This window comes from Podarcis cretensis (assembly GCF_951804945.1).
Source record: "Podarcis cretensis genome assembly, chromosome: 4".
NCBI lineage: Eukaryota > Metazoa > Chordata > Lepidosauria > Squamata > Lacertidae > Podarcis > Podarcis cretensis.
In genome coordinates, this window is record NC_137173.1 from 69,388,359 (window position 1) to 69,408,576 (window position 20,218).

General features: G+C 47.3%; 1 protein-coding gene across 7 annotated transcripts in view; it reads left to right on the top strand.

Moving 5' to 3' along the window:
- The window catches only part of ARHGAP6 (Rho GTPase activating protein 6), a 209,000-nt gene that overhangs the window by 148,764 nt on the left and 40,018 nt on the right, over positions 1 to 20,218 (top strand). For all 7 annotated transcript variants that reach the window (XR_013837852.1, XM_079972558.1, XM_079972559.1 and 4 more), the window contains exon 2: positions 619 to 778. Coding sequence is in view for 6 of the 7 variants with exons in the window: in XM_079972561.1 (XP_079828687.1) it covers positions 619 to 778 (160 nt within the window). In the remaining variant the exon portion in view is untranslated. The remainder of the gene's footprint in view (positions 1 to 618; positions 779 to 20,218) is intronic.

Consider the following 20,218-nt stretch of genomic DNA (forward strand, 5'->3'; position numbering starts at 1 on the left):
TAGCAGTTCAAAAGCACCTCAAAGTGCAAGTAGATAAATAGGTACCGCTCCGGCGGGAAGGTAAACGGCGTTTCCGTGCACTGCTCTGGTTCGCCAGAAGTGGCTTAGTCATGCTGGCCACATGACCCGGAAGCTGTACGCCGGCTCCCTCGGCAAATAAAGCGAGATGAGCGCCGCAACCCCAGAGTCGGCCACAACTGGACCTAACGGTCAGGGGTCCTTTACCTATTTCCCCCCCTTCCAATTTTAAAGGTGCGGCTTATATTCGGGCCAATATGTTCCTCAACTTGAATAAATGAAGACATGCTATTGCCATGTACATTAGAAGTGACACAATCCTTGGTGGGAATTACAGTGGTAGAGGTTCAATAAAGAGCCCTCCACAGGCTTCGTATGTGTCACCGGTTAAGCCGGATAGCTGTCCTTTTCCAACCAATAATGTTAAAACAAGTTTAGAACGCCCTTCTGCAAAAATTATGGAATGTGCATGGTGACTGTGGGTGTTTAATAAAGCGTAAGTTAAATGTTTAGTTATGGGATAAAGGGCTGAGTGGCATTCTCAGTGAACTGTTGATTATCCATATGACTCTTCATACTTTTCCACTTGATTTCCTGCAGGGTGACTTCACTTGGAACAGCATGTCAGGGCGCAGTGTTCGGCTGAAGTCTGTTCCTGTTCAAAGTCTTTCTGAATTGGAGCGTGCCCGGTTACAGGAAGTGGCCTTTTATCAGTTGCAGCAGGACTGTGACCTAGGATGTCAGATAACGATTCCCAAAGGTGAGATGTGATCCTGAAGTCTCCTGAGGACAGTGCTGAAATGGTCGGCCCTGTCTGGTACATGGCAAACTGTTATTTCCATTTGAAGTATATAATAAGGGGGGGGGATTCTTTCTATGAAATTAGTTTTTGCCTGCTGTTTTTAAGTGGTTGAATGCGGTCTCAATGTATACTAGATAAATGTTCTCTTCAAGGATTGTATTCCCCAAACAGTTAAAATATCAATTTTGTTGATAACACAATCACATATTTTGCCATTGACCCCATGAGGGAAACTAGTTACTCACTGATGGCCCTGATTTTAGAATTACCCAAAGGCTCTATGCTACTCCTGAGCAGCCTTTAAAATTGCTATATGAACTGGTGAATTAAAAATATTTGTTGTTTTTAGATATTTAGGTCTGACTTACTAGGGAGGATAATAAAAACAATCTCATTTTCAAGGGCTTCTTATATGCAAAATATTTATGAAGAAGAAAAATTACAAAATGTTGCTTTCTTTAGGCTGTGCCTGCGTCAATGCTGGTATTTAGCAGTCATCTATTTTATCCTTTTTATCTTTTTTTTTTTTTTAATAACGAAGGCAGCTGAAGAGCCTGGGAACCCACAAACAGGATTTTACTAGTGATAATAATGGGGTAGCTGTTATTTACATTATTTGCCCGTGGACCCATTGAAAGCAACTGGCTAACCACTATAAATAGGATGCTGGTGTCACTAGAATATCTGTCTGATCCAACAGGGCTCTGCTTATGTTTAGATGCTTATCTATGCATATTGTTCAGACTGAACTTGGGATGAAAAAATTGAGTGGGCTGCTTATCTCTCATCTATACTACAGACTGCAGCATTATTCATGCATTAGGCTTTTTAACTGGGAAAAGTTAGAACAATTCAGATGCAAGAGAACATAATGCAATTAAGTTTTATTTGGGAAAACGTAGCATCTACTAATGTTGCTTTAAGGATCTTCTAAAGGTCAGAGAATAGCTGTGTTATGAGTCAGAACCATTTATATGCCTCATTATGGATTTCAATAGTTTCTATGGTGGTCTTCTACTTTAAAGTTGCCATGCCCAAAGTAAACTAATTTAAGAAATTGCCACTTTGGAGATTTGGATTTGGATCATTTTACTGCTTGCCATAACCTGCAAGCAAACTGGAAATATGTAAAGAACCTCACACTAACAAAGGGCACTTAGTTTAATCCTTCCTTTTCATTCTGGCTTCTGGGCCTTGTTATAAAATATTGAACTTATCAATGCTTTTTCTTTTCTTTCTTTTCTTTTACTGTACTTGACTAGCCAGTTGACTTATTTTGATTGACTGGCCTGTGCTGAACTTTTCATAGATAAAAAGCATAGTCTTGGAGTAAATTGTGTCCAAACGGAGCAAGAAACAATTTAACATTCAGAACCTTTATTCTGCTGTGTTTGGTTTTGTGCCCAGTATGTTACTGCTCGGCTATGAAAAAAATGGCAATGTGCTTTCTGCCTTGTGTTTATTTTGGCAGGGGGCGGGGTTGGGATTTTGGACCTCTGTTTATATTGCTCTTTGTTGTGTTTAATTACCTATTTGTCATCTTCATTCAGTGTGACTATGGTTTTTACATTTTTTTTGTCGTTACTTGCCATTGGTCCCTTGTATTTAGCCATTCACGATGGTGTTAATGTATCTGCATTTTTGTACAAAAGTGGAAAGGATCAGAGTAAATTTCCATGGATTATGTTTCCAAATTTTAGCACCAATTTGCATATGGTGCCTCAGTTCCCAAATATACAAGGCATAATAGACATGTACGCTATATGACAGGAATACATAGATGTACACATTTTTTCTACACAGATCTAAACCAAGATAGGGAGTAGATAGAATAACTGAATCGGCCCTCAAACATTATTAGATAAACAAAGGGTTCTGCAACAACTTGATTTCTTGTGGAAGAATGTATTCAAACAATCAGAGTGCTGGCTCCTTTAAATATAACTCTCACAGAGAGCTTTTTACACAACTTCTTCAATTCACACTTTGCTGCTGCAGCCCTGCAGATGGCAATGGTTGACACTGAGATTGCAAGGAAGGGTGGTACAATAGGCAGCAGCTTTTGTGTGAGAAGGTCTGAGATTGCTTCTAAAGGTAGAACTTACGTTCTAAAATATGCAGTGAGCAAAAATAAATAATAACAGCTGGCCCCTTTTTCAAGTTTGTTTTCCCCTTTTGAGTCTTTTATTTGTTGCTGTGGCTCCCTCCTGTTCTTATGTGTACATGTATGTGTTTTGCAGTGACAATGGTAGTTTCAGGCTGTACATGATTGTTCCCATAAGAGCGAGCTCTGCACTCTCTTAAATCTGCCACATGTGGTTCCTAGTCATTTGAATCTTCTTCCCACAGTCAAATGCAGAAAGCTTATATTTGTTTTTCTTCCATAGTAATGAACATTGCCTTTCTGGTATCTTGGAGTGAATTAGAATGAGAAACAAAGCAGTTTCACCTCCCAGACCTTAATCCTCTTAAGTTCTCTCTTGGTTTGCAAAAGTGACCATGCATCAAAGAAGCTAAATAAATGGCTATCTAAAGGGCTCCTTTGGTGTTTGGAACTAATTGACAGCCCACAACAATGCAAACATGAGTCATTGCCTCATAAGTGAGATAAAATGGGAGATGTCTCTTTTATGATGGTACTTGCTATGCTATTGCACATACGTGCATCATCTGAAAATTAGGAGAATATACTTACGGCTTCATAGCCATTTGAAATGTATGCAAACATAACTGGTGGATATAATCATATGATTTAGTCAATGAGTTGACTAAGATTTATTTAATCTGGTTGTATCCCTGCAAATAAACAGTCATTACAGATAAAAACAAGAATCGCTAAAAACAAAGAAAAATCATTAAAATACAATTGAACATTGATAGAACTATTTACATATATAAAATTTGTTTAAACCACACGTAAGTGTTAGTATGTGCTTCAGTGTGGGACTGATGTAAACAACAACCCCCAGATTCCATCTATAAATTCAGTTCAAATATGAGACTATTCAAATGAAACTCTTCTGAGGCTTATAAGCATTATAAATGTTAATAAGAGTATTGGATGTAGGAGATTTAGGAAGGATTTGTTTTTGCTGCATCTTTATTTTTACTCCCACCCCCAAAGTATATCTTCCTTATTTGATGTTAAATACTTTCATCTGGTTATGATTTATTTGTAAGCAAAACATCCTGCACATTTTGTAGAATGGAATCCATAAACCTTTGTAACCTTCCTATAGAATAGTTTTGTTTGGAAAGATTAAGAAATATGCAAACCAGAGAGAACTTCGACCTTGAGAACTTTACTTTAAGGAAAACAAAAGCAGCAGCAAATAATGAATTTGCAGCAGGATATATGAAGGAAAACTCACTATCTTCTGACCACCTATCTTGCTTCGACTTTAAGTTTCAATTTGTTCACTCTTATCTGCCCCATTGTTGATACTGGATATTGATACCCCTTTGATCTTGATATTCCACTCACCCCAGATAGACCCGGCGTTAAGATGGCTACCATGAACTAAAAAATCCCTGTCCAAGAATAGAGTATTGGAGAGTCACTGGAAAATACCCAACATGGTTTATTTCCATGGGGGCTTTTTAAACTCAGTCATCCATCTCTTTTAGATACCGGGAAATATTTAGAGCAGAACACTAAAACTCTGTAGCTCTGCAGAATATAATATGCTCAAAATATTATGCCCTAAATAAGCAATGTATGATATAAAAGTAACATCACTTCTTGAAATGTGTAGCCATTATGGGAAGGTTTTTATCTAAATGTTGAATCTGGAACTCAAGACAGGCCTAAAAGTATGGTCTAACTATTCTGAATGAACATAGGATGAGCCTGCTAAATCAGGCCAATGGCCCATCTTGTCCAGCGTCCTGTTCTCACAGTGGCCTTCCAGATGCCTGTGGGAAACCAGGGAGCAGAACATGAGCACAAGAGCACTCTTACCTTCCGTGCTTTCCAGCAGCTGGTATTCTGAAGCATTGCTGCCTTTAACTGTGGATATAGAGCACAGCCATCATGGCTAGTAGCCATTGATCACTCTCTCCTCCATGAATTTATCTCATCTTCTTTTAAAGCCATACAAGTTGGTGGCTTTCACTGCCTCCTGGGGGAGGAGTTCCATAGGTTGACTATGCACCATGTGAAGAAGTACAGTGGTACCTCTGGTTCATAACTTAATTCGTTCCGGAGGTCCGTTCTTAACCTGAAACTGTTCTTAACCTGAGGTACCACTTTAGCTAATGGGGCCTCCTGCTGCTGCCGCACCACCGGAGCACGATTTCTGTTCTCATCCTGAAGCAAAGTTCTTAACTCGAGGTACTATTTATGGGTTAGTGGAGTCTGTAACCTGCAGCGTATGTGACCTGAAGCATATGTAACCTGAAGCGTATGTAACCCGAGGTACCACTGTACTCTCTTTGATCTGACATGAAACTTCCAACAACGTCCACGAATTCCAGTGTTATGAGAGAGAAAAACTTTCTTTGTTTACTTTCTCCACGCAGTGCTTAAGTTTATAAACTTCTTACTTGCCTTTTCTCTAAACTAAAATGTCCTAAACTCTGCAACCATTCTTCATAGGGGAATCACTCCATTCCTTTGATCATTTTGGTGGCCCTTTTCTGAATCTGTTTCATTTCTACAATATTGTTTTTGAGGTGAGGTTACCAGAATTGTATGGGACGCAGGTGGCGCTGTGGGTTAAAGCCTCAGCGCCTAGGACTTGCCGATCGAAAGGTCGGCGGTTCGAATCCCTGCGGCGGGGTGCGCTCCCGCTGCTCGGTCCCAGCGCCTGCCAACCTAGCAGTTCGAAAGCACCTCCAGGTGCAAGTAGATAAATAGGGACCGCTTACCAGCGGGAAGGTAAACGGTGTTTCCGTGTGCGGCTCTGGCTCGCCAGAGCAGCGATGTCACGCTGGCCACGTGACCCGGAAGTGTCTCCGGACAGCGCTGGCCCCTGGCCTCTTAAGTGAGATGGGCGCACAACCCCAGAGTCTGTCAAGACTGGCCCGTACGGGCAGGGGTACCTTTACCTTTACCTTTACCTTTACCAGAATTGTACACTATATTCCAAATGCCATTGCACCATAGGCTGGCATTATGATATTGGCAGTCTTATTTTATTTTTTTTCCAGAGTTTCTGCGCTTACACTAATAAGTAGGTAGAGAGATTAGGAAATTAATGTGTGGCTTTAATACTGCAGTTGTTGTATTTCTTGGTATATAATTTCCTAAAGAAAGTTAGGAGCAGAAGAGTAACTTACCTTTTGACTGAGGAGTGGGGAATTTATGAATTCCTTGTGCAACCAAGGTTCGTGTTAGTTCACTTGAAAAAAAACACTCTTTAACTGGGAAAACTCAATGGAATTTATTGGCTGAAGCTCTTGGAATTTCCTGTTGTCTTTTGTCTGTTTATACATTGCAATTGGGACTGATTCTGACGATGTTACAAGAAATATTCTGTCAGTGTACCGTGCAATGGTTGCTGCAGCTCTTCGGGCTTATATTAAGCAGTTCATAAGCCTGTTGTTTAATTTTATTTTTAAGAGAATAATTCTGGTTTTTGAGGTTGGTAAAGAATACTTTAGTCATTATTTCCTAATGCCTCAAACTAGAACAAAACTGTACGTAATTACACATTTATTCACTTTTAAAATCTCTTATTTGCACATCTAATTATTTTGAAATTTTGGCTTCGGTCCAGTATGCAGGATATGACACGCTGTGAAAGCATGCAAGAGTGCCTACATTTTTGAAATGCACCACACCTTCAACCACTATCATTTAAGATTTGTTGCAGATGGTGATTATATGTGAACACAAATTAATGATTAATCCTATAACCCTGTCCATAACAGGTTCGCCAAATAGCTCCTAGTGTCAAACATACCACTTGGCTGTGGAATGGATCCCGCAGCCCTCCACTCCCATTTCCCTCCACTTGATTCCAATGCTTAGATATTATTTTAGTTTTGGAAAGCAATAGCAATAAATCATTTGTTGTCAGGCACCTTCATTTCACCATAGTAAAGGTAAAGGGACCCCTGACCATTAGGTCCAGTTGTGACCGTCTCTGGGGTTGCGGCGCTCATCTCGCTTTACTGGCCGAGGGAGCCGGCGTACAGCTTCCGGGTCATGTGGCCAGCATGACTAAGCCGCTTCTGGCGAACCAGAGCAGCGCATGGAAACGCCGTTTAGCTTCCTGCCGGAGCGGTACCTATTTACCTACTTGCACTGTGTGCTTTTGAACTGCTAGGTTGGCAGGAGCAGGAACCGAGCAACGGGAGCTCACCCTGTTGCAGGGATTCGAACCGCCGACCTTCTGATTGGCAAGTCCTAGGCTCTGTGGTTTAACCTACAGCACCACCTGCGTCCCTTCACTTCACCATATCTAAGTACAAAAAAAGATTGTTAAGAAAATTACAAAAAAAAAGAAAAGAAAAAGATTTGGTCCCTGTGAAACATTTTCGAGACTTTACCTCTGATTTAATTTAAGCCATATTTCTCATTAATTGCTTCCTCTCATTATAAAATGATGGGATGGGGATTAGGGGTTGGAAGGTAGAGAAAGGCACACTAAAATGGGCCAGTGTTCTGCAGCAAAGCTGTAGGGCTCTAGCAGCATGGCTTTGTGCCAAGGATCTGTGATTCAATCCCAGAGCCTGGAGTTGGGGAAAACATAGAAGGTTACGGCCTGTCAATAGTTTGCTTGTTTTGATACTTTTATGGCATAGAAAAAGAGTTAAATTGGCATAGAATAGCAGGTCTTTTTCTTGACGTAGCCACTTTTTACATTTAGGACTTGTCAGACTAGGTTGTGTACATTCTTCCCACATACTTGCTTGATAGCACTGTGTTGAAGATTTCTTCCATATTTTTTTCACCCATTTTGCATCAGTTAATTGTTAAATGTAGTTTCTTTTCTCATCATCAAAGGGGAGAGAAAATTCTCACAGGATGTGTGCAAGGTTTAGCTATGCTTACCTTGTGTTTAGGGTGGTTGAGAGGTGCTTGCGAATTACCATTCTGTCATTCTGTAAATCCTCCAAGGTCCTTGGTTGAGAAATTAAAAGAATGGAAAGAAAAATTGAAAAAGAAAGAGAAAATTCTTTCAGAATTAGATTTCCCTTCATTTTCATTTATAAAATCTGAAATAAAGACGAAGTGTGGTTCTCTTCTTTTTATTTACCTTTAATATTTCCCCAATACAGAAAATATTATTCTAGGCAGAGAGGCTTTACCACTGTGCTGTAGTTCCCATGTGAATTATAACATCAGACTGTTTTGTGCAATGTGGTTCCTTTGCCATCACCAAAGTTTCCCCTTGGCAACTCTTTTAAGTATGTACAATACAGAGCCAGAGAGAAGGAGCCCAGTGCTACATGCCCTATCATATGAGTTATGATCTCCTTGTGTTGGGTTTATGTTCATGTGTGATGTGCTGAGTTATACCTGTGCTCAGGTTGGGTGGTGGTTTCGGTAAAATTCCCTCCACCAAGTCCGGGACTGGTGTAAAAGTTGCACCATCAATGGGGATGCATAGACTGTAGGTTTATAGCAGTCTTCCCTGACATGGTGCCATCCTTATGCCTCGGGCCACATCTCCCATCAGCTCCAACCAACATGGGCTGATAGGAGTTGTAGTCCAAAATATATGGAGGGCACCATATCGAGAAGGCTGGAGTATAGCACCCTCCTCTGTTTCAGCTCTGTTCTGCTGGATTATATTTGCCAACAGAATAGTTCAGCTGCCAGGGAATTCAGCTGGTGCATTCAGTTGCCTGTCTGTCATATCAACAGTGTATATGATATTCTGTGCACTTAGCGAGGCTTCTGCTGAACCCTGTAACTCTTCAGCCAGCATCCAAAGTTTTGATTATATTTTAATATTCAACAGAAATCCTTTTAATTGATTTGAAATTGCAATTTCACGAGGTCACTAGTTGTTAAACCGAGAAAAAGAAACTTGTAATTTATTTAATAGACTCAGAGTTTTCTGTGTTCCAGTTTCCTTGCATATTTTTTCTAGTATAATGATGTTTTGAGTTTTAGTTCAGAGATTAAGTATCTCTCTACTGGTTCTCCATAAGGATAATAATCTTTATTAGGAATGGAATTGCATAGTGATTTTGGAAAGCAGCTGTATTAAAGAAGGTTTTGTGGATTTCATGTTAACTGTGTATATTTAAATGCCTATATATGAATTTATGATGAAGGGGTAACAGCAATACTGAGTGAAGCATCAGTTTCAAACCCAATAAGCCTGTCCTTTTTGTGTTATATGCCTGGTCTAATAAAAATAAAAATAAAAATAAAAATAAAAATAAAAATAAAAATAAAAATAAAAATAAAAATAAAAATAAAAATAAAAATAAAAATAAAAAATAAAAATAAAAATAAAAATAAAAATAAAAATAATAAATAATAAATAATAAATATTATTTATATCCCGCCCTCCCCAGCCGAAGCCGGGCTCAGGGCGGCTAACAACAATAAAACAGTACAAAAGTACAGCACAAACAACACTCTAAAATCATTCATTATAAAATTAATTAATTCAAGCCACTGGCAACCATTGGGCCAGAGCAACGCGAAGATTGCCGAGGGAGGGAGTCAGGCTGTGCCCTGGCCAAAGGCCTGGCGGAACAGCTCTGTCTTGCAGGCCCTGCGGAAAGATGTCAAGTCCCGCAGGGCCCTAGTCTCTTGTGACAGAGTGTTCCACCAGATCGGAGCCACGGCCGAAAAAGCCCTGGCTCTAGTTGAGGCCAGCCTAACTTCTCTGTGGCCTAGGACCTTCAAGATGTTTTTATTTGAAGACCGTAAGTTTCTCTGTGGGGCATACCAGGAGAGGCGGTCCCATAGGTACGAGGGTCCTAGGCCGTATAGGGCTTTAAAGGTTAAAACCAGCACCTTAAACCTGATCCTGTACTCCACCGGGAGGCAGTGCAGCTGGTATAGCACTGGGTGAATGTGAACTCGCAGTGAAGACCCCGTAAGGAGTCTCGCTGCAGCATTCTGCACCCGTTGGAGATTCTGGGTCAGTCTCAAGGGCAGCCCCACGTAGAGCAAGTTACAACAATCCAGTCTGGAGGTGACCGTCGCGTGGATCACAGTGGCTAGGTCAGGGCGAGAGAGGTAAGGAGCCAACTGCTTAGCTTGGTGGACATGGAAAAATGCCACCTTTGTTGTAGCTGCAATCTGCACCTCCATTGAAAGGGAGATGTCGAAGATTACACCCAAACTTTTAACGGACGGTGCTGGCACTAATTGCGCCCCCGCAAGAGATGGGAGTTGCCCCCCCAATCCCATATCATCCCGTCCCAGCCACAGGACCTCTGTCTTCAAAGCATTTAGCTTCAACCGACTCCCACGTAACCATCCAGCCACAGATTCCAAACATCTGGTCAGTGTGTCTGGGGCCGAGTCAGGATGGCCATCCATCAACAGATAGAGTTGGGTGTCATCAGCATACTGATAGCAACCCAGCCCAAAACTCCGGACAAGCTGGGCGAGGGGGCGCATAAAGATATTGAAAAGCATCGGGGAGAGTATCGCACCCTGAGGTACTCCACACACCAAGGAGTGGCACGATGACAATTCCCCCCCCCAGCGCCACCCTCTGTCCCCGACCAGAGAGAAACAAGTGCAGCCATTGAAGGACTGTGCCCTGAATCCCCACGTCGGCAAGGCGATGGTCCAGAAGTTCGTGATCAACCATGTCGAAAGCTGCTGACAGATCTAGAAAAATCAGCAGCCCCGACCCACCTCGATCCAGCTGTCTATGAAGATCATCTGTTAGGGCAACCAGAGCCGTCTCGGTCCCATGACCAGCACGGAAGCCAGACTGGAATGGATTCAGAGCCGATGTTTCATCCAGAAACCCACCAAGCTGTTCAGCAACCGCTCTCTCAATCACCTTACCCAGGAACGGAAGATTCGAAACCGGGCAGTAATTGGATAGATCTAAAGGATCTAATGATGTTTTCTTTAAGAGCGGGCGCACCACTGCCTCCTTCAGTTCCCCTGGGAATGTCCCCGTGCCAAGGGACAAATTGATGATATCCCCCAGGAGGGCCCGCACATCATCTGGACACGCTGTAATCAGCCAAGACGGGCACGGGTCGAGAGGACAGGTGGTGTGATGGCCTGGGATTCCGATTCAGAGGCTGAACCAGAGGAATCCCAGCCTGCACAGGAGTCCCTGCCTCCAGGGCCGGCTGAATAGGGGCAGGGCCTGGATTCTGAAGCGCCTGCACCTGTGTTAGATCCTCAGGAGCAGGCACCAGGTGATCCTACTCTGGCTCCAGAGGTGGTTGAGGACTCAGTGCCTGCAGGTGAGTCTCCCCCTGGGCCCAGTAACCCTTTAGCCTCTCCTGAACTGCAGAGACTCAGGGCAGAGAGGCAAAGGGAACTGGTTGCTCCCAGGAGGAGTGCTCGCCTTAAGGCCAAGAGAGGTGGGTCTCCTGGGGGCCGGGACCACCCCTAGCCTCAGAACAGATAAAGGCCAGTCGGCCCGGACCCAGGTTGTGGGAGCAACGTCGTTGTTGAGTTCCTGTTCATGCCCGGACCCAGACCTGACTCTTCAGTGCTCCTGTCCCCGCCCGACTTCCTGTTTCGGACCTCGCCCCGCTCCTTGTGGACTGATTCCAGGCTAGTGACCCAGGACCGGACTTTGACTACGCCTACGGTAACCTCCCCCCCGGGATCAGCACAGTTTGCTCCCACCAGCCCGCACTCCCCCTTCGTTGGGGTGCGTTCGGGAACAGACAGAAGCCATGGCCGACCAAGCAGCTGCCCTGGTGGCATTGGCCCAGGAGAACCAGGCCTTGACTCACACCATGCAGCAGCTCAGCGATGTGGTCACGGCTCTTCAGAAGCGGTTGGATGCCCTACCGGCTCCTGGGGCCGACGCCCCGGCTCCTGGCAAGTACCCGGTGGCTTTGCCAGAGAAATTTGATGGGGACCCAGCCAGCTTCCCCATGTTCCTTGCCCAGGCCAAGTTGTATATTCAGGGGAGAGCCCGGAACTTCCCTGACAACCGCACCAAGGTGCACTTTTTGATTAGTTTGTTAAAGGACCAGGCGGCCAAATGGGCGTTGCCGCTGCTCAGGCAAGACTCCCCCTTGCTGATAGACTATATGGGGTTTTGCAATCATTTGGAGGCCGCGTTCGGCAACCCCCAGAAGGGGAGTCAAGCCAACCGGGCAATCAGGCGGTTGAAACAGGGCAAGTCCACTGTGGCCGCTTACACCACAGAATTCCGGCTGCTGGCACAGGACTTGACCTGGAATGACTCTGCTCTTCGGGACCAGTATCTCGAGGGGCTTTCAGACGAGATACTGGACCAGCTGGCCACAATAGTACGCCCCACCACGCTAGACGCCCTCATTCAACGGAGTCTACAAATAGACGATCGGCTGGAGGACCGTCGTCAGGCCCGGGGACGCCAGCACTTCCAGTTCTTGGCGCCAGTTTCTACTAGCAGCTCCACAGCCACAGCCGAGTCATCGGAGTAGCCTATGCAGCTTGGGGCAGTGCGGCCACGCCTCTCCCCCGCGGAGAAGACGCGGCGTCGGGAGGGGAATCTATGTCTCTACTGTGGCGGAAGCGGACACTACGCCCGGTCCTGTCCTGAGAAACGCCAGCCACAGGGAAACTGCCAACCCCCAGTAGCTGATGGCCCTGGCTACCTGGGGTCCCAAACAGCGCAGAATGGGGCCGCACCAATTGAATTGCAACACCTTATGGTTCCGGTACGTCTATACCCTCCAGGTGGGCCCTGGATCCTTACCCATGCTCTGGTGGATTCGGGGGCAACCCGCTCGTATATGGACGCTGCCTTTGCTGCCCATCATCGGGTGCCACTTCAGAACAAGCCAGAACCGGTACAGGTGGAGGCAATTGATGGACGGCTCCTGCGTTCAGGTGCCGTTACTCAGGAGACCCAGCCCTTGGTCCTGTGTCTCCAGCAGCACCGGGAGATGCGAACCTTGGACATTGCCTCCATGCCCCGGTTCCCCCTGGTGCTCGGGATGGACTGGCTGGAGGCTCACAATGTTCAGATTGACTGGGTCAAACGGACTGTGCACTTCCCAGACCCAAGTTCTCATGCCCAGACCGAGATGCTAGCAGCTGCGCCCACTGAGGGGGCTGCACCTATGCTCCCCGCTGAGTACCGGGACTATCACAACGTGTTCGAGGAACGGGGGGCGGGCCAGCTGCCGCCGCATCGGTCTTTTGACTGCGGTATAGACCTCCAGCCTGGAGCGCCCCTGCCGGTGAGTCGCTTATACTCTCTAACAGAGCCAGAGCGCGAGGCCACCTGGAGCGTGGTTTCATTAGGCCTTCTACCTCGCCCACGGCTGCGCCAGTGCTCTTCGTTAAGAAGAAATGTGGGGAGCTCCGCCTTTGCCATGATTACCGGGCCCTGAACAAAATCACCATCCCAGACCGGTACCCCTTGCCCCTTATTTCGGAGTTGCTGGAGCGGGTGCAAGGGGCGCAGGTGTTCACCAAGCTAGACCTCCGGGGGGCCTACAATTTAATTCGGATCCGAGCCGGGGATGAGTGGAAGACAGCATTCGGGACCCGGTACGGGCAGAATACCTGGTTATGCCTTTCGGATTGTGCAACGCGCCTGCTGTGTTCCAACGATACATCAACCACGTGTTCCACGACTTGCTAGACAAGTATGTGGTGGTGTACTTGGATGACATTCTGGTTTTCTCCCGTGACCCGGCTCGCCACGAGGATCATGTCCGGACCGTGCTGCAGCGCTTCCGAGAGCACCGTCTGTATGCAAAGCTCAGCAAGTGCGAGTTCCATCAGCGGTCAGTGGACTTCCTTGGTCACCGACTCTCTCCAGATGGGGTGCAGATGGATCCTGGAAAGGTGGCAGCAGTTCGGGAATGGGCGGCACCTCGGAACCGCAAGGACCTACAGCGATTCCTGGGGTTCGCCAACTATTACCGGACCTTCATTGCGGATTATGCCCATCGCACCACCCCATTGACCTGGCTACTGCGCCCCAAGACGCCGTTTTCCTGGGACAAGGAGGCAGAGGAGGCATTTCAGGGGTTGAAGGCCTGTTTCCAGAGAGCGCCGATCTTGCAACACCCTGATCCCTCTCGACCCTTTGTGGTAGAGACCGACGCCTCCAGTACGGCTCTCGGTGCTGTCTTGTCTCAGCAGTATAGACCCGATGCGCCACTCTTACCCTGCGCCTACTATTCCCGCCAGCTCCTTCCAGCGGAGCGTAACTATACCGTGTGGGAGCGGGAACTACTGGCCATCAAGGTGGCCTTTGAGGTCTGGCGCCACCATCTTGAGGGGGCACGACACCCGGTGGAGGTGAGAACCGACCACCGGAACCTGGAGTACCTCCAGACCACCCACAATCTGAACCAAAGGCAGATCCGGTGGGCGTTGTTCTTTTCCCGGTTCCAGTTCCGGATCCGCTACATCCCGAGCTCCCAAAACCAGAAGGCGGATGCCCTGTCCTGGAATCCTGAAGACAACGCAGACACGGTACAGCAAGCGGTACCCACCACAATCCTACCACCGGCAGCATTCCTGGCCACCCAGGAGGCTGAGCCACTGCAGGCTCGGGTGCTGCAACAGCAGCGGGTCGATGCTTGGGCCCAGGAACGACTCCGGGAACTGGCCGAAGGGTCATGCCCTCAGTATCCAGGGCTGGTCTTGCATCAGGGCCTTCTGCTGCACCACGGCCGCCTATACATCCCACCAGGGCCACTGCGGGCTGAGGTTCTCCGGATGACCCATGATGCCCCAGCCGCAGGACACTTTGGGCGGTATCGGACCACCCATCTGGTAAGCAGTGAGTTTTGGTGGCCCCGCCTGAAGGCTGACGTGGCTCGCTATGTCGCTGGTTGTGATGTCTGCCGGCGGGCCAAGGGCCCTACCGGGCGACCCCCCCGGCCTTCTTCAGCCGTTGCCGGTTCCACCACGTCCTTGGCACACGGTTTCTCTGGACTTTGTAGTGGACTTACCCCCGTCTCGTGGCTGCACCTGCCTTCTAGTATTCTCCGACCATTTCACTAAGATGGTGCACTGTGCTCCCTGCCCATCCGTACCCTCAGCTAAGGAAACCGCTCAGCTGTACCTTCAGCATGTCTTCCGCCTGCATGGCCTACCTGAATGTGTGGTGTCCGACCGGGGTGTTCAGTTCACATCCCAGTTCTGGCGAGCTTTGCACCAGGCCCTCGGAACAGAGGTCTGTCTCTCATCAGCCTACCACCCACAGACCGATGGCCAGATGGAACGGGCGAATGTGGTGCTGGAGCAGTACCTCCGGTGTTACTGCAGCTACCAGCAGGATGACTGGGTCGACCACCTAGCATTGGCGGAGTTCGCTTACAACAACACGGTGAATGTGCCCACCCAGCAGACCCCGTTCCAGGGCAGTTACGGTTTTCATCCACGGCTGTTTCCGGATGTGCTGCCGGCATCCGCGGTTCCTGCGGTGACAGAGTGGCTTCAGGAGCTCCAGTCCCAGCAACAGCTATTGATGGAGCAACTGCGCCAAGCCAAGGAGGCGTACAAGGCCCAGGCCGACCGCCACCGCCAGGTGGGGCCGGAACTCCACGTCGGTGACCTGGTATGGCTATCCACTCGCCACCTCCACCCCTCTCGACCTTCGCGGAAGCTGGACGCCCGTTTCACTGGCCCATTTCCTATCGTGGACCAGATCTCGCCTGTGGCATTCCGTCTCCGGTTGCCCGCAACCCTGAAGTTTCACCCGGTATTCCACAGGTCCCTTCTGAGTCCGGTGGCCCCACCCGACGAGTTCCACCCGGACCATCCCCGACCGCAGCCAGTTTTGGTTCAGGGGGAGCCTGAGTACGAGGTGGAACGCATTCTGGACTCCCGATACCGCAGGGGAAAGCTGCAGTATCTCATAGACTGGAAGGGGTATGGACCGGAGGACCGTTCCTGGGAACCAGCAACCAACGTCCACGCGCCTGCTTGCCTCCGAGATTTCCATGCGGCGTACCCCAGCAAGCCGGGTCCAGAGGGGAGGGGGGATGGTGTGATGGCCTGGGATTCCGATTCAGAGGCTGAACCAGAGGAATCCCAGCCTGCACAGGAGTCCCCGGCTCCAGGGCCGGCTGAATTGGGGCAGGGCCTGGATTCTGAAGCGCCTGCACCTGTGTTAGATCCTCAGGAGCAGGCACCAGGTGATCCCACTCTGGCTCCAGAGGTGGTTGAGGACTCAGTGCCTGCAGGTGAGTCTCCCCCTGGGCCCAGTAACCCTTTAGCCTCTCCTGAACTGCAGAGACTCAGGGCAGAGAGGCGAAGGGAACTGGTTGCTCCCAGGAGGAGTGCTCGCCTTAAGGCCAAGAGAGGCGGGTCTCCTGGGGGCCGGGACCACCCCTAGCCTCAGAACAGATAAAGGCCAGTCGGCCCGGTCCCAGGTTGTGGGAGCAACGTCGTTGTTGAGTTCCTGTTCATGCCCGGACCCAGACCTGACTCTTCAGTGCTCCTGTCCCCGCCCGGTTTCCTGTTTCGGACCTCGCCCCGCTCCTTGTGGACTGATTCTAGGCTAGAGACCCAGGACCGGACTTTGACTACGCCTACGGTAACCTCCCCCCCGGGATCAGCACAGGTGGTGGGCTTTCCAGCTTGGAGGAGTCTGTCCACATTGGCTGGGGATATCCGGTTGAAGTGGTCCAATACTGGACCCGAGGACAGTCGAGGGGCCTCCAGTTCCTTTATTGTATCCAAATTGGCAGGGAGGTCATGGCAGAGCAACAAGACCTTCTCCGCAAAAAAGCTCGCAAATGCCTCACAGCTGTGTGTCAAATTGTTATTTAAATTTGGCTGTCCCTCAAGGGACGTTAAAGACCTGATTATACTAAATAATTGTGCCGGGCGAGAGCTAGCGGATGCAATGGAGGCCGAGAAGTAAGACTTCTTAGCAGCCTTCACCGCCATCTCGTAGGTTTTCATAAAAGCCCTATAAGATGTTCTTGAGGCTCCATCACGGGCACCCCGCCATACTTGCTCTAGCCGTCTCAGGTCCCGCTTCATTTTCCGGAGCTCCTCGGTAAACCAGGGAGCCCGGTTTCTGCGGGGTCGCAGAGGGCGCTTAGGTGCGATCTCATCGATGGCTGCCAGGAGCTGGATTTTCCAGCCCTCAACAAGCTCAGTCAGTGAGTCGCCAGGGGGAGCAAGGTCCCGCAAGGCTTGGCGGAATCTATCAGGGTCCATCAGCCTCTGCGGGTGAGCCCAAATTGGCTCGCCACCTAAGCAGGGTGGGGGTGGAACGTCAATCCTGGCTTTCAGAGCGTAGTAATCAGACCATGGCACCTTCATCGAAGGAGACATGATCACATCTATACCTACGCCAAAGATCAAATCCAGCGTGTGGCCTGCTTGATGTGTGGGGCCCGAAACAAACTGGGAGAGCCCTTGTGTCGCCATGGAAGACACCAGGTCCAGAGCCTGTGAGGAGGGAGTGGCATCAGCATGGATGTTGAAGTCCCCCAATACCAATAGGTATGGGAACTCCAAGGCCCAGCCGGCCACCGCCTCCAATAGGCCTGACAGGGTGGCTGCTGGTGCGCTAGGTGGTCGGTACACCAGCCAGACAGCCAAGCTCTCCTTGGAGCCCCACACTAGGCCAACACATTCAATGCCGGGGATTGATGGCGATGGTAGAGCCGTGAAAGGACAATCTTCCCGGATTAATAATGCCACCCCTCCCCCCCCCCGGCCCATAGTCCGTGACTGGTGGAGGACGGAGAAACCCGGGGGCGCCATCTCTCGTAAGGTAACTGTTGCCCCTTCACGTACCCAGGTCTCCGTCACACAAGCCAGGTCGACCCCCTGCGAGATAAAGAAATCTCGCAGGGTGGCGGTTTTGTTGCCTATAGACCTGGCATTGCACAGCACCAGTGACGGAGGTGAGTAAAAGTGTGTTGGGCCATTCCGTGTTCTAGATAACTTTTATCTGTATTTCAAATTGGCAAACAACAGGAGATACAGGGGAACTATGCTTGAAGAGTAACCATTTCAGTGAACAATAGAAGCATTCATTTTTCTGTGTTGTATTGCTATCAGAACATGAAGCTGTGTAGAATATTTGTACAAATTTTCAATCAGATAAAACCCAGTCAGTGCAAATGGATCAAAGAGGAGGAATTATGTTTCAATTAAATGATAACATTTGCTTTCAACAAACATAACGTTGATTCTGTTGGAGCTAGCAGAAACTCTTAAACTGAAGCAACCAGAAGAAAAGCTCTTTTCTGCATTTAAAAATATAGAATTGGAACATTGAGTGGCAGAAAGTAGATGGAATTTTAAAAGCAAACTTGTGGGCAACCAGCCCTGGCTGCCAAGCAACAGGAACGTTATGGTACCGTAGTTTTTCAATACTGAACTTCAGTAGCTTGCACCTAGTTAATATTTGATCAGTTAAAAGCATGCACATTCTTGATCATATTCCATGGTATGTTTTGGTGCATTAAGCCCTCTCCTTGTCTAATCAGAGAAGGAAAAGTTCACCAATGGCTATTTGTCTATGTCACTGGGGACAGAACTACAGAACTTGGGATTCTCAACCCCCTGTTTGGCACAACCCTTTTCTACCTTACTGGTTTTGGAGAAAAACATGAGCTTCAATCCCAGTTGTGTCCATAGACTTGAAATCTCCCTGTGCTCAGGAAATGCACTTTCATTTATCAAATGCTGAGGGCAAACCAAAGGCACGATTCCTCCTACCATGCCCTACTTTTGAACTTTCCGGGTTCACAATGGGTTGGGCTCATAATTTAAGGTTTGATGAACATCTGCCTGACATCGCATGGCAACTCTTGTATTCTTCACCATCTGAGGTGTGTCGTTAATAAAACATTGGATATATTAGGTACTTGAAGTTCAATTTGCTTGTTTGTTTCCTATGGATAGCATTTGATCATCTAGCTCCCACTTGCAGTCTTAAGTTGTACAGCCCTAAAAACTGAAACAGTTAAATATTCTCATGATCTAAATTAGTGTAGCTTTATTACTGTTTTATACAATTGTATAAAATCGGAACAATAAGATTTACTTAAGATTAATTAATCCAGTACACTGTACAAAAAAAAGCTGTAGGTCTACTACACTAGAAAGTTAGCTGACATGTTAAAACAGGCACCTAGTTTCAGTGACTGAATTGTGCTAATACATGTGTTGAAAGTAAAATACCGTTTTATGGCAGACAATTTACAAAAATGCTTCAGGAAGTGATAGCCCACCATTGACTTGCACTGATGCAAGAAGAAACTTGTCAACTGAGCTGCACAAGTCTTCCTTTACAATATCTTAAAGAACTGTGGAAACTTATTATTAGGGGACAATAGATGCTACAATAAGCATGTTTACTTGAGAACTAATGGTGACTTATTCCACGGGGATTAGGTTTGCTGCTTAAAGTTGTATGTGCTTAAACTACTTCTGACATATTATTTATTAATTTTGCAAACAGATACTTTATCCATTTGAATATTATCCACTCTTTCTCTGTCTCTATGTCTCCCCTCACCCAGTCCATTTCACTTGTAGGACTGGAATAGTATGTTCATATTAACATGCACACACACACACACACGTATGTTAAGAACAATGTAAATTGAGCAGTTAATGTGTATAGCAATTAGTCATTATGCATATTCACCTTCCATGAAGAAGTAATTATGCACATTTCCTAGTTAATAGACATAATCTTCAACAGGCCTTGGGAAATATGCATTTTTCAACCAAATGTTGTATGTTCTCCAGCCATTATGTATAATCTCCAAGAGGCTGTGAGGAATGTGTCTCTTGACCACATTTTGTACATTCTCTGGACAGTACACATATTTTCCAGTCAGTATATTCTATTTCTTGTTCAGAAGTTGTATTTTGTACTCCCTGGGCTGTTTCTGGCCCATTGCCTAATCTTAGGTGACCCACAACTTCCCTCCCACTGATCAGCCAAGCAGCACGAAGAAAGGGGGCTCCGGAGAAAGATCAACGTTTTTCTGCGGTCCGGTTCCTTTTTCACTACTGTCTGTTGTTCCCCAGTCAGCTGAGCAGCACAAGGCGCACTGCAGGGAGAGGAAAGTTTTAATCTTTCACACCGCTTCCCACAGTTCTGATGGAAATTCCCCTACTCTCCCATGTTGCTGTTAAGCTTAGAAAAAAGAAGCATAATAGCATCATGGGGCCAGTCATCACAGGAGAGGCGAGATTTAACCAGCTGAGGAAGGGTTTAACTGTATTCCTGCAATGCAGGGGCGTGGACTTACCAGTAGATGGCCTTGGGGTACCTTCCAACTCTACAGTTCTCTGTTTCTGTGGTTTCCCAGCAGGGGAAAGAGGGCTGGTGGGAGAGAAAG